Source organism: Streptopelia decaocto (assembly GCF_964273445.1).
Source record: "Streptopelia decaocto genome assembly, chromosome: 7".
NCBI classification, from domain to species: domain Eukaryota; kingdom Metazoa; phylum Chordata; class Aves; order Columbiformes; family Columbidae; genus Streptopelia; species Streptopelia decaocto.
In genome coordinates this window covers 18,575,489-18,593,060 of record NC_138661.1, presented here as the reverse complement: position 1 = coordinate 18,593,060, position 17,572 = coordinate 18,575,489, and the positions used below count along the sequence as shown (strand labels likewise).

Below are 17,572 nucleotides of genomic sequence, written 5' to 3'. Positions count from 1 at the left end.
GACACCTGCTGTGCGTGGGAGGCCCTGATCTGAGCTGGACTAGGCAGCCTCTAGATCCATCCCCTGATTTTGGGATGTCCTTAGTACATCCCTTGTCAAGTTACATCAGAAAACACCCAGCTTTGTAGCTTTTGACCACTCTTTATCTTCTTGTAATCATCTCTTTCAATTCTACCCTCTGCGTGCTCGTCTTGTTCTTATTGAATTGTTTGGGTGAATGAGGCAAGTGATGCTGAGATTTTAAGTTTGCCTGATGCACAGTGAGCAGGATTGGTCATCACCCAGGTAGGTAAGAAGAGAATTGGTCCTTGCAGTAGGTATTGTGTCGGGTTTTTTTTTTTAGCATTTGCAATGGCACAATAATTTGACAGCAAGACAAAGTTGCTATGGAGGATTTGGAGCACTGCAGTGTGAACCTTCCTGCTGCATTTTACATATAGGTCCTTTTCTACATAAATGTTTGGACCTGTAAAATAATATGACTAGGCTGGATTATTTAATTTATGCTTGATTTACAGACATATGCCACTAGACCTGTCACTGAAGGAGCATCTCTGACTTCACAGGTGCATGTGCATTTCCTTTAGGCAATCCATGAACCAGGGCCTTAGCAGGTCCTTGCCTTTTGAAAAAGCCAGACATTTTGGAAACAAAACTATGCGTTTTGTCATTGTGCAGATAGAAGCCAGCACACTGTTTGGCAATTACTCTTGTCTCCAAGACAAAATTCACTGCAGTCACTGACATTACCTCGATTCTTTTTGCTTCTGTGTAGTGTCCTAAGTTTGTCTGGACATTCTTGCATCTGGTGGCAATAATGCTTGTTTTGCAGGCGATGTGCTCTTTGGAGCAGCCTGACATTATTTAGGTTGGATGGGCTTTTTAGCAACATGATCTAGTGAAAGATGACTCTACCCATGTCAGGGGGGTTGGACTAGATGGTATTTCAAGATCTTTTTAAACCCAAACCATTTGATCATTCTGTAATTATTTCACAAACTCAGTTTTTATTCCCATGTGTCCAGCTCTCAGTCTCTCCAGCATAAGTTTTTGCTTTTAAAATAACAAAAAATACGAGAGTCTTTGCCCCCCTCATAACTCTTAGCTTTTAAGGTATCTTACACAGAATAATGGATAAGAAATTTCAAGTTGATAAAACAAGTGTTGAAGTTTATCATCATATGCTCATCGTAAGTACTCACAGAACTAGCAGTCCTACATCACCAGTTCTCCAGTGATAAATATTCACTGCAATCTCTGATATTTGCTGTCAGCACTGCCTACCAGTTTTTGCAATTTTAATCACAACATTAATATCTGCTTCCTTTTTCATATGGAATATTTAAATATCTTACCACATACCATACCAACAGCCAATATGGTATGGACTCATGGTCCTTGCTTTGCATCTGCAGTCACTGCAGCACCTGCTTGGGAACTGTGAATTTTTTGTTTTTATTCTTAGCTTTTGTGGGCTTTCTGTCAGTCTCCAGGGAACTAAAGCAGTGTTTGTGCTGTCTTTTATGCTGTGGTCCTTTGATCTGTTCTGGAGTTTGATGTATCCAAGCATCATGCTAACCTAATTTTCTGTGTGAGGCTGTGGAAGTAGCAGTATTGAGGCCCTTGGCAAATGGTGGTTCTGGTAGCGATGGCTCCCAGCCTTCCCCTCTGCCATCAAGATAAGGCTTCAAATTGGTTAGGAAAATGTAATCATACAGAAACACATATGCAAATATCGTGGGCTTTTTTACATTACCAAAAATAAGCTTTCCTTATCTGTGTCCAGCTTCCTTCCAGCCTGTAATGCTGGAGATTTTTGTTTTCCTTTTCTTTTCTTTATTTTTTTGACTTTAACACTGTCAGCCTCTGTCTTTCTGCTTTAGTTAAACTGCAAGTGACCATGTTACATAAAATTGCTCTGATTGTGTTGGTATTTCAGGCCAAGGAAGAGCCTTACTGATGAAAAATCCTGTTCACTGAAAATGCTACTAGCAGAGTTTCCCCAGGCTCATGTTACCAAGAAGATACAAACAGACACCACATTGTCTCTCTTTTTTCCACGGTGAGAAACAAAAATAACTGCATTACTCCTCATAGCTTTACCTCTAAATGAGAAGAAACACTAAAGCTGCAGACCAAAGGAAAATTCTATTAATACATTTTGGACTAAAAAAGCAAATCACAGCAGCTACAGACATATAACTTTCCTACAGTATTACGTGAAAAATGCCCTCCGGGAGACACAGGAACACTTTTTTCCTCCAAGAAAAATAAAGATATCTCATGTATCCATGCCAGGAATAAAATTCACAATAACCAAATTTAAACTAACATTTGAAAATTCTTAAAATGCAGGCAGATTTGTACTATTTAAAAGGAAAAATTTTGTGTAGATTAACCTATGGCTAAATTAGTACAAAACATTATGTTCCTCTTCCTTAATAGCTGAAGTTATTATGTTTACACAGACTGACTGACTGGAAACAAGCCCTTGAAACAGTGTTAATTACATTCACAATTCAGATAAAGTATTATCCTACCAAGATGAATTATAGCTTGAAGTTATTGCCTATTGTTAGTAAGGGAGACTATCAATAGAAAAATAAAATGTTTATGTACATATATATGTATTCATCACACATACACATGATTATCTAATGCAGATATAATTATCTGTAATTTTCAGTTTTGTATATATATTAATCCATTCATTTTCTCCAAGCTTGTTGAAGAAATATTTATAATCCCTGTTTCAGTCATACTTCAAGATGTTTAGGTCTGGTTTTGATTCTTCAACACATCGCAGACGCTTCATATATACTGTGTATACAGTGTATACCTCTTCTGAACATACCCTTCTGAAATCAGTAAGAAAGGCCAATTTTTTAAGGCTTTTTTCCTATAAATATGTTTTTATGGGGACTTCTTTTGGTGCTGAATGTTAACCAAATATACATTGCAAATCTGACAGTTACTGCATTTCCATGCTCAATGACCTTAAATCCAAAAGCATATGCCTTTGGCTTTCATGTTGAAAATATTTCTATTGTGATTAAAATTTTGATTTGTTATTTTTATTTTTGTGCTGGTTTTTAACAGGAATGGAACTGATGATAACTGTGTTTCTTCCTACATTATATAAACTGCCTTCTCAGGCATTTTTTAACTAAGGAAAGGCTCTATTTGTTCTACCATATTTCCTTATTGTTCCTTGGATAAATTTGTGTGTAGCTTGGAGTCTAGGATATTATAGCTATTATAATTTTAAGGAAAACCTTTAAGAAAGGTGAATATGTTGTGTATTAAGATTTAAATACAACATACATTCAAAAACCTGTACTCTATGCAATGTTTGATGGTATATTATCCAGAAATGTTATGACCATTTAAATATTTTCATTCAGTGTTAAACGCTAATACTTTGCTGTAGTTTGAACTCGAGTCACACTCATTTCCCCCAGTTTTGCCAGTCTCTGTGAGGTGTGTTGGCATCGGCCCCGGGGAGAGGACTCGGACGATGTGTTGGGTTGGAGGCAGGGCCTGATGAGTCCCTGGCTTTGGTGCCAGCGGACTGGACAACAAGCAAACCTTCCCCTGCAGCACACACAGCAATCTAATTATTTTTAATTTATTTACTTGGAACAAGAGAAATATTACTGCTTTAGCATCCTTCTCTTATCAAAACATCAAATAGAACTTTTTTTTTTTTTTTCCCTAATTGTAAAACGTTAGGCTTTCGTTTCTCCAAAAAGAAACAGCAAAAAGCTTTTTCCCCATAGACTCAGTGCCCTTAGGGCTACAGCCTCTGCCTGAGGCCTGAGACAGGGGACGGGGGCACTGACACCTGCACTCGCTGAATTGCAGTTGGTGCTACTTGTCCACAGAACTAACACTCTTCATTACTCCAGTACCCACACCAAGGTATAAGCTGCTAAGTGCGTTTTGGCACAGGATTTTAGGTTGTCTTGGGGCCATGCACATGCAGGTTTGCATCCAAAGAGGGCTCTGAGCACCCAGCAAAAGCTGCGCTTGGTGTCATAGAATCATTTTGGTTAGAAAACACCTTTAAGATCATTGAGTCCTAGACATTTCTCTGGAGGAAAGAGGTGGAAGCTGATGTCTGCAGCACATTTGCAAACAGCTGCAGGGACTGAACCCTTATCACCTTCCCAGGGGCTGGGAAGTATTAGTATGTAACCGAGCACTCAAGCACTCCTGCAGCGCCAGCAGTTATTGATAGTTTTCTGCCTTTTAGAGCCCGCCAAACTATTGATGACTGGCTTTGATGGGTGTTGAGGCTGGACCAGATATGCTGTTCACCTACACGTAGGGATTGAGTACCTTTTCATATGACGTATTAATATTTAATTAAATATTAAATACAAATGTGTTAATAAAATATAGATTATTTACTTAGATAAATGTTGTTATGTGTTAAGGCTAAATAAAAACTACACAAACGTTTAAATGACTTTTCAACAAGTCACAAAAAAAAATTTAAAATCATAATAATGAGGTGTTTTCAAAACTGAGCCCTTTTCTATCCCTATAGTAACACAAAAGGTTTACAGACTTACAAATCTATCTAGGGATGGCAGAAAGGCACTGGGCATACACCTCAGGCTTCAAAAACTACATAAAATTATAAAGGGAAACCCAAAGTTAGGCATGAAGTATTTATACATTGAATTAATGATAGCATATTTATACATTGAATTAATGATAGCACAGAAGCTGTAACACAGCTGTGTACATTTCTTACTTAAGACCTTGAATGAACTTTAAATAAAATATAACCCTCATTATATAAAACAGAATGGCAGGGTTCTCATAAATTATCTTATACAAAAAAATTACAATAATGAAAATTACAGTGGCTCTCTCTCCCAAAAAGTTATCTATTATTTAAGGGCTGCACAGACATTATAACTGATACATCAACAGATCCCTAAGGATGTTGTCTATTAAAATTGAATTTTAATTCTGTCTTTCATCCAGTGTTATCCCTTTAGTACTTTTTTCACTTATGTCTTTTAGATTTCTTAACACTGGAAGCTTTTCTTAAGATAGGTTTCTCTTCAAGGCAGAACATGCAGATTGTATAAGTGGAATGAGAGAAGAAGGGCAGTAACAGGTATCCAGCTCTTCAGACAGGTTTAAACAGTGGCTCACTGTGAGCTGAACTTTGCCATGTTAAATACAGACATTGCCTCACACACGCTGACACGAAACAAGCTTTATGTTATGTGCTGCAAAAACAAATCCATGAAAGCCTCAGTATTTTGCTATTTCTACCCTTGAAGTCACGTTCACACACTTGGCATGACAAACCTACATCAGTGTTACAAGATTGGGTTCTCAGAAGGTTTTTCTCACGGCCAAAGTAATGTCATGCACAATCTTTCACACACGTCTTGTAACTCCACAGTGGCACAGGCTAAGCATGGGACTCGTGCCATCCTTGAAGCAGTATCATCTTCCTTCTGTATTTCAGCCTCAATGAAAAAGTGGTGAGGGTGTTATCTGACAACTTTGATGACTCTCCAAACAAGCTAGAGAGGGGAAAAAAAATCTCAATATATATGAGAAAGTATTGGTTGTAGTTGGGTAACTATATTTATTGTTTCATGAAAACATCTTCTGTCATTAGTCTCAGCATCAGCATTGCCATTTAGGAATGGACTTAACCCTGCTAGGAGCCCTGCAGAAGGTTACATCTCTCTCAACCTGCCCGAGCACGACATTGTGGGTGCAGACCGGCACAGAAGGAAGCAGCAGCAGTGGCATTCAAGGCAGGGTCCCAGGTCACCGAGCAGATGATCACTCAGCATAGCGGTGTATCTGCAGATGTGACTAAGATCTAATAGCCCTGGAGACATTTCCAGCTTTTACAGCTCTACAAGGTGCTTGGGATACCAGGGCAGGAGGCACAGAGCTCACTCAGGTGGGTGGGTCTGGAAACAGAAGAGCATATAGCACAAAGGAGCGTTGTTATGGCCATACATCCCTGCCTGCCTGGGCAGGCTGAGCCCTTCACCATGTAACCATGTAACCATCTGCATGAGAAAATAGCATTGCCGATGAAATAAATGCTAACATACTCCAGGCTGTCCCTGATAAAATATTATTTTGTCAAATAATTGTTGCAGTAAAGGAGGGTTTAAGGATGCAGCTAGCTCTATCTCCCCTCATAGTTAGAGAGAGGGTCAAGATGTTTATCTGAGTGGTTCTGACAACACGTGTGAATATAAGTATGTCTCACCAGGCAGCCACACAGTTCAAATACTGAGCATCCACTAATGGGAAATCACAGAGGGGGTTGTGTGTGTGTTGGGGGGGTGATTTTCTGCATACACTTAGCAAAATGAACCACACTAGACATTTGTTTTCATATCAGAAGTTAGACCCAAGTCCCAGTTTATTGCTGTCAGGTAGCTGTGACAGCACCTTGCCTGCTTCCATGAGCATCTCCTCTCACACAGTAAAAGTCTTCACAGAAGTGTGTCTTTTTCTTCTCTTCCTGGGGATGACTTAATGCCCCCATTCCTTTCTAGAGCAGGGCTCTGTTACAAGGTTGCTGAAGCAGCAGTGTCCTAAGGGGACTGATGTGACAAGTGACATGATCTGAGAGTGCTTTGGCTCTTCCTACAAGAGTTCCTGTGGGTGGCAATTACTCCAGCAGAAGTAGAGTTTTCCTAGGACTACTTTTTGTGCTCTGGCAGCACCAGAATAGGCCATCATGGCAGAAGTGAATTTTGCCAAATAATTAGTGTCTGCACACTGTAGGAACAGTACACAGTACAGGACTTTTTATCAGTGAAGCCTTTGAAGCACAGCTTCACTTAGGGTAGTTTCTTCTGCCTGTCTTTTAGAAGCACAGAATGTCCTTTACGCAGAGAGTTCAGTGCAGAACGTGTCTGAGGGAAGGACAGTCAGCATCTTTGCAGGTATCTAAGACTTTCCATATTTCTCTCTCCTAATAACTATTTTCTTTATGATCTTTTCACTGCAGTTGGAAGTCTTGGTATTTAGCTCGATTCATGTCTGTCACGATCTTCAGTTGTTTTCCATTGACCGTTCCACTGGTGAAATTCATCATTTCCCGAGTGAGTCATGACCAAAGTAGAACTGATAGACAAAAACAAGGAAAAGAGTTAATCAAATAAATAGAAAATGCATTAGGAATACAGTCACAACATGACAGACAAAGACGACTGATCGTAGGTTAAACTGGAAAGCTGTTTTATCATGATATTTCTAGCATCACAATGATTCATTACTGTTGCTATAGTGTTACCCCTTTTTTCTACCCACTTCCTCTTAGTGGGAAAGGCAGGAGCAGTGAACTGCACACATTCAAAAAGGAAACGAAACCTCTCAGAAAAGAGTGCTATTTTGCAGAACAATAGAAAGACTCAATCTCATGATCCAGAATTAACTGTAAAATCTGTATGTCAGTCCTAGTCTTCCTACGCACAGGTTATATTTGGTGCTCCAGGCTTCGTTCATGAGGGATTAGGATTGAGGAACTGTTTCTCGTGCTCTTTCATAGCATCAAGCATACCAGGAAATGAAAACTGAAGGCTTAATTAATGCAACCTGTGAATGTCAGGACATCCAGAATTAAAAGAGATGCCAGACTGTGTATCACCAAGCAGAGGGAGATGAGTGTGGATAGTGATCTGGGAGAAACACTTACAACAATTGGTAGCGATGAAGTAGTTTACAACAGAAAAGATGAAATTACCTAATATTGGCCTGGAGTTGGCAGCTGGATTCCCTGGGGCTGTGCATTGTGTGTGTGACATGGCAGGATGTAGTGGCACAAGTGCCCTGGGCTGTGCCCCCTTGGCTGTCTGGGGGGATGTTGTGGTGCTGGGGGACCTAGGCAGAGCCAGAGTGGCTGGGTGGGATATCTGCACCACATCATCTTGGGGGTCTGGCTTTTAGGGGCTGGTGCTTGTTTTTGGAGGAAGATGAATCAAGATATTGAGGAACAAAAAATAGAGAAACTAGATTTTTTTGTAGAGTTGTTTAATTGTAGAAAGTTGATGACTGTTCCTCTTGTGAGATTTCGATACAAGCATGTTACTGTTATATTAAGAACAATATTTGCTTCATGTTAATCAATATTTACCTTCTGTCAAAGGATTCTGCTCTAGAAGAACTTCTGTTGGGCCTCAGTCCTTATCAAGCTGACTATTGATAGGAATTACAGCTGCTTGCTTTTCTTTGGTTATACCCACTATTTGCTTCAGGAAATCATGAAGCATGATTATATTATACTATGGATGCATTTACATTTTTTAATTGTTCTTTTGTATAAGTAATCTCTGTCTTCTTGGAATATGCACACAATATAACCTGAAGACACGGGTAGATTTTAGAGCATTTTGCAGTAACAGTCTTCATGATAGAAGTTTTACTGCCAAGACAAAATCTGCAAAATAGTTTTGCATAAGAGGTATGCAGTGCTTTAGAAAACTTTTACTGACTCTACTTGGAGTTTAAATTCCTTCCAGCTTCTGCAAAATGTAGTTCTGCTACAGAGAAACTCAGAATCAGTATAAATACTCAGCAAACAAATCTGAATTCTTGCCTAAGCAATATGTGAAAAAAGCCAAACCACAACAGTTAAAGGAAAATTGAAGCTACAAGGAATGTATTTGCTCAGTTCAGCTGAATATTAGGAAAGGTAACATCAGTTTATAGTAGTCAGTGGATCATGGGACATAGGTAAATCTGTATCATACTGATTTCAGAATAGATATCTGAAATCTTTACTAAGAAGGCCTTCTTCATTGTTGGGCTGGTAAAGTTAGGGCTTATCATGCGTATCTATCAATGGTGATAATATAGTGCCATATCTGCGGACATATCTAACCAATCAATTGAAACATTTTTCAGTACCTTAAAAATATTCAATTTTTCCAATTCAGAATGATCTGATTCCCACTTGATTAACTGTAATCTCTATTTCTACTTGAAATAACTCTTTTTCAAGAAGTGTCACCCAATTTGTAAAATAAAGTTCACTAAATTTCATCAGCATTCTCTCATACCATAAAAAATTAGCATTTTTTTCCTGCGGTTGTTTCCTGTTTTCTTTCTTCTTCACAAGAAGCAATCTTGTATAATATTTTCAAATAATCTGCAAGTGTCAGCCACTGCTATTATTTCCTCTTTTATATGATTTCATAATTTCATTCTGTATTTGCTTCCCAGTCTGCCAATTTAACTTCTTGCTCTTTCACTGTTATGCCGCATGGATCAGATTTCTGCTCTAATTGCTCACTAAGTCATTTCCCTTCCATGTATTTGGCTCATGGTTTCTCCTCTATTTCTCCTATTTGACTAATCTCTTTCAAACTGCCAGGACTGAATTTTTCATGCAGGGCTCATAAAAGAACTCAAACATGAAAATGCTGCTTAACTAATTGTGGTTTATAGCCTGAAATCAGGTTTGGTGCAAGGAGAAGAAAAGATAGCAGATGTAACCACAATTTGTGCAAAAAGGCTACAAAGATGTTCCTGGAAACCAGAGGCCAGTAAATCTGTCTGCCATGGAGGAACATTAGGAAACTGTAAACAAGAATATAACTAGTCAGAGTGTTCAAAAAGGTGATATAGATTTGCAGAGGGAAGTCACACCTCACAAAAATTACAGTGTACCTGGACATTATAAAAGCTTTTTTGCAAAACTCTTCATCAAAAGAAATAAACAATACTCCAATGGGATGAAAAGTTGAATCACAGAATCACAGACTGTTAGGGATTGGAAGGGACCCCAAAAGATCATCTAGTCCAATCACCCTGCTGGAGCAGGAACATCTAGATGAGATTACACAGGAATGTGTCCAGGTGGGTTTTGAATGTCTCCAGGGAAGGAGGCTCCACAACCCCCCTGGGCAGCCTGTTCCAGTGTTCTGTTACCCTCACTGAAAAGATGTTTCTTCTCAAATTTAAGTGGAACCTCTTGTGTTCCATTTTGAACCCATTACCCCTTGTCCTACCAGTGGTTGTCACTGAGAAGAGCCTGGCTCCATCCTCGTGACACTCACCCTTTATATATTTGTAAACATTAATGAGGTCACCCCTCAGTCTCCTCCAAGCTAAAGAGCCCCAGCTCCCTCAGCCTTTCCTCACATGGGAGATGCTCCACTCCCTTAATCATCTTTGTTGCCCTGTGCTGGACTCTCTCCAGCAGTTCCCTGTCCTTCTGGAACTGAGGGGCCCAGAACTGGACACAATATTCCAGGTGTGGTCTCACCACAGAGTAGAGGGGAAGGAGAACCTCTCTCGACCTACTAACCACCCCGGGATGCCATTGGCCTTCTTGGCCACAAGAACACAGTGCTGGCTCATGGTCATCCTGCTGTACACCAGGACCCCCAGGTCCCTTTCCCCTATGCTGCTCTCTAATAGGTCATTCCCCAACTTATACTGGAACCCAGGGTTGTTCCTGCCCAGATGCAGGACTCTGCACTTGCCTTTGTTATATTTCATTAAATTTTTCCCCGCCCAACTCTCCAGCCTGTCCTGTTAAATCTTATCCTTGATAAATAACTGTTTAAAAAGAACAGATGAAAAGCGAGGTATCAATATTCAGTTTTCAAAATGGTAGCAGATTAACATCAGGGTCTCTGGGGCTATTTGCTGACACCTGCACATTTCAACAGTCTTAAATAATGTAAGAAAAGAGATAGAGAAATAAATAGAGAGCAACCTTTCCTTAGGACAGAGAAGTATTCAGGATAACCAACTATAAACCTGACTGTAGTGAACTATAGAAGAATCTCGTATTCCTGAATAACTAAGTAAAAATGTAGACGTAATTCAGTGTTGATTAATGCAAAGTAATGTACACGGAAAAAGATAGATGTAATTACAGCCAGATAGTGAAGAGCTCCAAGGCAGCCATCAGTTGTTGAGCAAGTGAGCTAGGACCCACTGTGGACAGGTTGCTGAAAATATCGGTTCAGTGGTCAGTAGCAATTAAAAAGACAAATAGGAATTCCTGTGAAAAAGAGAGCAAAGCACAACACATCAGCATGCCCTGCATAAATTCAAAGTACTTTTGCATTGCAAATACTGTGTATTTCTGGTCCTGCTCCTTTATCTTTGGAAGACTGTATTAAGATAGAAAAGAAACAAGAAAGGTAGTAGGGCTAGTCAGAAGTATGTCTTAGCAGAGTGAAAACTTGAGACTAAACTTCATAGACCTCTCCAGACTGGGGAAGAAATGAGAAAGATGGAAATAATAGAAGTCTATAAAAGCAGAAGGGGGAAGGTGAAGGGATAATGTGCATGGAGAATGACAATTGCTACAACTGACTGCAAAAAGCAGACCCCTGAAATTAATTGTCAGACAGCAGGTTAGACAAAGATTTCTTTTCCAACTTACTGCCTCAGTTTTAATGGAGACCAAGAGTATAGATTATTTTAAAAAACTATTTTACAAGATTGATGATTGAATTATTAAATGTGATGTCCTCTAAACTGCTGATTTCTGCAAGATGAGAGAGTATCCCAGAGAAAGATCACTCTGTTCATATTTTCTTCCCTATACACATTTTCTTATATCTTTCACTGTCAAAGACAGCGGTCTGACCCAGTATGGAGATTCTGTGTCCTCACAAAAATGCCATACAAGAACATTTAGTTTCATTTCCACTATTGTAAGCCTTTTGCAATTTTGCCCTCCTGCATTTCTTGGCCGATACAATTAACCAGATTTCCTTGGATTTACGAGTATTTCAAACACCCCAAAAGTCCATTTGGAGAAAAATGACTTACTGTCAAACAAGCCCTAGTCTATAATACAGCATTCCGAATTAATCCCGGGTATAATACTGTGATAGCCAAAGTTAACCAGGCATAGTGTGGCCCAATACATGGAAATACAAGGCATTTAATGAACTGAAATTATTTCTGTAACTAAAAGCTCATAGCTCATTTTTGACAAATTAGCTTTGAAGGAAAATGCTTGTTAAGTTAATAACTTTGTATTGCTTTTAGGTTTTCCATTTTAGTGCTTCCTTAGAAATCTTAGCATTGATTGCTACACATTGAGGTTTATAAATAGAAAAATGAACAAAAATTACATTTACTCCAGGAGGTCAAACCAGTGCCCCTGCTGACGAGGAGGAGCTGACAAGGGGTAGAGTCCCATCAGAGCCTCACTGCCTCTTTGGATCAATGTTTTGCATCTTCTGGTATTTATAGCTCACCATGCATTTCCCATCATGCCTGCTTGCTGCCTTTGTTAGTGGCTTTTTATGCACACACATCTCAGTTCTGCGATAAAATCCAGTCAACTAAACAAACAAAGCTGATGAGCTCTGGCCGTGATGCCCGTGGTAGGATCCAGAAAGGGGCCTGTGGGAAGCAGCCCAAAGGTGTTGTGCCATGCTAGAAGCGTGAACCTGATTTACATTTCTCTTCCCAGGGCATTTGCTTTACTCTGTGAGAGATGCTGCCCACTGCCCTTCACCCTGTGCCAGAGGCTCCCTTGCCTTTCCGTTCCTGCCCAGCCTGCAGCCCTTCTGCAGTGAGCAGAGGGGCCCGGGACATGGCGGCCCCCAGCCTCCCTCACACTGGCTGCTTTGGGCAGATCCCACCAGCTGCAGAGGTTCCCCTCATCCATCGGTCTTTACAGGTCTGTCCACAGGGTGGAGGTCATGACTTGCATACAAGCCAGACTGCACAGAATATAAACATCAAAACTAGGACTATAGAGGGATCAGTTCACAGAGCAGAATGGGGAGGTAGAAAGTGAGTGAAAACATATGTGTGCCAAGGAGAACAACAGCAAAAAGTTCTTGTAATGAAGAACGTTTTGTCCGTGTGGTTTGTGTCGCCATGCTGTTGCCCACATCACAGAGCTGCAGTCCGGCTGTCTCTGGCACTGACATTTGACAAGGAGGCTTGGGCCTCCTGTAGCTCCTCTGGAGGCTGCAGTTTGGCCGCAGATGCAGGTGAGGATGCAGTGACCCTCCAGAGCTCACACTTGGGGTTGTCATTTGGACGGGGTCCTGCCGGGGGGGTGATGGTGAGGGCTGTCACTTGACCCTGTGAGGCAGGAGCAGTGTTAGAGACCAATCTGTGCTGGTGGCAGGTTTCCAATGAAGGGGAGTGCAATTCAGCAGTGTTGGAAACATGGGAGTCTCTTCACACTGCAGTTGTCTGTCTTCCAAGCACAAATGTATCGCACTAAATATGACTTCCTTTATTTCTCAGAGCCTAATGCCTTTATCTCGTAATTAGCATCTCACAATACAAAGACAGGGAAACAAATAACTGTGTCTCTTGTCCAACATGATTGTTCTCTCTCAACAAGATTGTCTTGGCTTAATTGGTCAGTTATGTAATCCCTTATTAATCCTAATAAACCAACAGGGACTATTACTCCAGTTTGCTCAATGATGTTTGGACATGCTTTTTATTCTTTAATTATATCTTACTACAGTAAGATTGTCTTATCAACAGTTTTAACCAAAACAAAATTACTGTTTTCAGGCTTTAAGAAGGGTTGAGGGAAGCCTGAAGCATCTCTGACCTGAGAAATCCCATGATGGGAATGACGCCAGAGAACACCTAAGTAAAGACTCACATACAGATTTGAGCTGTGGAATGGGACACAGAGAAATATGAAAACTTTGGCAATGCTGATTAGAAAAAGCACTGATAATGAGTGACAGGCCCCGGTGTCAGATGCAGGGCAGCTCTAATGCCTGCTGGGGACACTCATGAGGGGCTGCTGACCCTGTCAGGAGCTGCCTCCTCTGGCGTGTGCTCCCAGCCTGGACTTTCCTCCCTGGGCTGCGGTGGGTGCTGGGTGCTGGCTGATGGGCCACCCGCACTTACAGCAGGAGCTAAGTAAGGGTCAGAAAAACTCATATTGGGTTTACTCAGATGTGGTGGGGACGGACCCCTGTGAGTCAAAAGCCACCCAGAACAGCATCAGAGAGAAGGAAGTGGGTGCGATAACCCCAGAGCCTGGAAGTGATCCCAGGCGCAAAGAGGGGTGGAGCAAGCCTAGCAACCAGAACAAAATTCAGGCCTGCACTAAAGTATATTTTCTTTCCAGCATGTTTTCTTCTGCTTTTTGTTTCATTCTAACTCTGGAGGAAATGCTGGCATGAATTTCCTTCCCCTTACTACTGGGACATGGTCAAGCACAGGTGGGTAACAGCTGGGGAGAGTGTTTTTGCTTTTTTCCAGAGCTGAGCTGTGCCACAGGGATTTGCTGACAGTTCATCAGTCTTCCATGTGACAAAACTACCAACACCATGATTATGGGTTTATTTTTTTCAACTGTTCTGTTTTTTCTTCCAGGGTTTGGCATGACCACCCCAGCCACCGTTGGAGGCAAAATTTTTCTGATATTTTATGGCCTTATAGGATGTGCAGGGACCATTTTGTTCTTTAACCTGTTCCTGGAGCGCTTGATCACAGTCATAGCCTATGTCATGAAGTCCTGCCATGAAAGACAGCTGAGGAGGAAAGGGGTTCTCCCTCACAACAGCCGGCGGGGCTCGGGGAGCTCTGAGGTGGACAGCCTGGCGGGCTGGAAGCCCTCCGTGTACTACGTCATGCTGATTCTATGTGTAGTGTCACTCATCATTTCCTGCTGTGCCTCTGCAATGTACACACCAATCGAAGGGTGGAGTTACTTTGACTCACTTTACTTCTGCTTTGTGGCCTTCAGCACCATTGGTTTTGGTGATCTGGTCAGCAGCCAGAACACCAAATATGAGAGCCAAGGCCTTTACCGCTTTGGCAATTTTGTCTTCATACTCATGGGGGTGTGCTGCATCTATTCCTTATTTAACGTGATCTCTATTGTCATCAAACAATCTATAAACTGGATATTAAAGAAGCTGGACTGTAGGTGCTGCCACAGATGCCAAAGAAAATTATTTCGTTCACGGAGGAACGTGGTAATGCCGGGAAATGTGCGTAGCCGGAGAAACATCTCCATCGAGACTGATGTTGTCAATGAGAGTGACACAGACGGACGCCGGCTGTCAGGCGAGATGATCTCCATGAAAGACTTCCTGGCCTCCAATAAAGTCTCACTGGCCATCATGCAGAAACAGCTGTCGGAAACTGCTAATGGCTATCCGAGGCAAATGGGCTCTAATTCAAAGCAAAACGGATTCTCTGGTGGGGTTGGAGCCTTAGCAATTATGAATAACAGACTGGCAGAGACAAGTGTGGATAGGTGAAATAATAACAGTAAGAAAGCGAAATAGTGTGAACCATTTCAACAAGTACAGAAACGACATGAATCAAGTGGAAATAGCTAGGGAGAGAGTGTCGCCAGAGGGTGGGATGGATGGGAACAGCATACCTCCTGCTGGAAAACCTCTGACACTTTTTTGGGGGCTATCACTTAGCGTGTTTGCTCTTTGAATTGCACCAGTCTCAGCCTGCCTTCTTCCCCCTCCTTCTGCTCCTCAAGCAAGTCACTGCAGGAGACATGTTATTTAGCCTTCAGATCAATTTTCCATATCCTGTTCTCCTCCATTTATATGAAAGGCAGATTTCAGGTAGAGAAGTCTATGGTATGAGAAGCAACCAAGTGTGTCTACTGAACACATTCTTATTTCTGAGCTTTTCATCTTACTCTCTGTATACCTGTTTTCTGAAAGTAACTTATCTGAGACCAAAACAGGAATCAGCCTTTCTCTGTGATATTGCAGACCCAATTTAATGAAATAAAACAAACAAACAATTTTCTTTTCTAAATCACTTCTTAAAATGTATTCCTATTTTGAAACAGCTGGGCTTGAAAGGGCAGCTTCTGCTGCCATTAATATTTGTGTAAATCTGGAGTAATTCTATGAAAGTTGGTAGGACTACTCTGGAGCTATTGTGATGTGAATGAGAAGAGAATTTGTCCTTTAGAATTTAATTTAGTCTTCCCTTTAAAAGGATACTGTCATAAGTGATAGAATAAAAATTTATTCTACTTTTGTCTTCTCTCCATTTGCAAAGCGTGATTTTTTTCCTAGGCTACTTTTTCTTCTATAATTGAATCACTGTGGCTTTCTGTTTCAAAGATATCAAATTAAATTGAAAACTGCCACGCTGACGAGTTGTATGAATTATTCCACAATAACAGAGACTTTTCCAAATTTCTACTCATATTATGTTCAATTATAACTGATGCAATTGAGCATCAGCATTATGTAATGCAACTAGTAACTGAGTTTACACAACAGACTTTAGTATGCAATTAGATTGCCATGCCAACTATTGTAACAAGTGACTGTGATCACAAAATCACTTTGGCAGTGTCTTTTTTACCTTTCATGTAATTCTGTCATTCTTCATCTGCTTTTCTGGCTTTCAGTGATGATAATGACAGGGTCTTGATTAGGGAAATAGAAAATGTTTAACTCCTCATTTTTCTCAGTGAAATGCTCTGAGTGTTCATTATGACTAGAAAGGAGACTTCAATGAGAAGAATAATAACAGTGAGAAGAATACAAAAACAGGTAACAAAGTGATGTTTAATAGTGCAATCATGCTTTGTATTAGGTAAATGGAGAAATAAGGGATTAAATTAACATAAAGTCTAGCAAGAATTTAAGGAAGACTAGGCTGAATTCCTGATTCTCCTTTAACCATGCAATGCATTAAAGCTAAACAGTATATGAGAGTATAAATAATCAGAATTGGTCACAAAAGTCCTGATCCAATTCCCCCTGAAGAGAACAGTACATGCATCAGGATTGAATGTTTTCTCCCAGCTAGGAAAGCTTGTAGAATACTACAATTTTAGGAAATTGAAAACACCAGTATTCAGTTCTTAACTTCTCTTCTTAGGAACAATGCAGATAGCTTCTTCAGTTTAATTTGTATTAGGAATTAATATATTCTTTTTCTTCATTCTGACCACAAGTTCTTTTATTGAGGTTCCTGATACTGTAGGATAACATTTTAATACTAATTTTAAGCAATATTTGATTTTCAAAATGAAAAAATACCTCTTGGAATCCTTACATATAATATTAAACTTAACTAGTGAGAAGAATTGCAAGCTCTTTTTGACATATTACAGCTAAAATATCCTGATTAAAAATAAAATCCTGCTGTCCTTAGTTACAAGGAGAGCTTCCAGCTGAAGCCATTAGTCCAAATACTGATATGAACTCAGCTGTGCAGCAGTGGAATGTCCCTAATAGTATCTCTTCATATTTGCATCCAAGTAAAATCTGAATCCACTCCCAAACTTTAACTTTGGTGAGAAAAGCAGTCTGACTTGTTTCTGGGGGGGATTATGTATTAGCAAAAATTGCTACTGAATTATTTTAGATGATATTATAGCACCCGAGATCTGTTACATTGTTATACTTTTTTTACTTTTTTTTTTCGTTGCAAGACCTTCTTTGTCTCAACCTCACTGAATAAAAATACTTGGATATAAAAAGAGAAAAGTACTGCTCTGAAGCCTTTTTTCCTAATTCCTTCAGCAATCCCTCTGTTCACTGCCTGTAACCCTAAAATCTCATTGCAGAAGTTTTCCTCATGCTGCTAACTAGCAGAAATAGTTTAGGACTTG

At 40.3% G+C, this 17,572-nt stretch overlaps 1 protein-coding gene across 1 annotated transcript in view; it reads left to right on the top strand.

Moving 5' to 3' along the window:
- KCNK13 (potassium two pore domain channel subfamily K member 13) overlaps window positions 1-17,015 on the top strand; it is a 69,455-nt gene extending 52,440 nt beyond the window's left edge. Inside the window, exon 2 of the mRNA XM_082058273.1 lies at window positions 14,338-17,015. Coding sequence (XP_081914399.1) covers window positions 14,338-15,230 — 893 coding nt within the window. The 3' untranslated portion in view covers window positions 15,231-17,015. The remainder of the gene's footprint in view (window positions 1-14,337) is intronic.
- The last annotated feature ends 557 nt before the right edge of the window (window positions 17,016-17,572 follow it).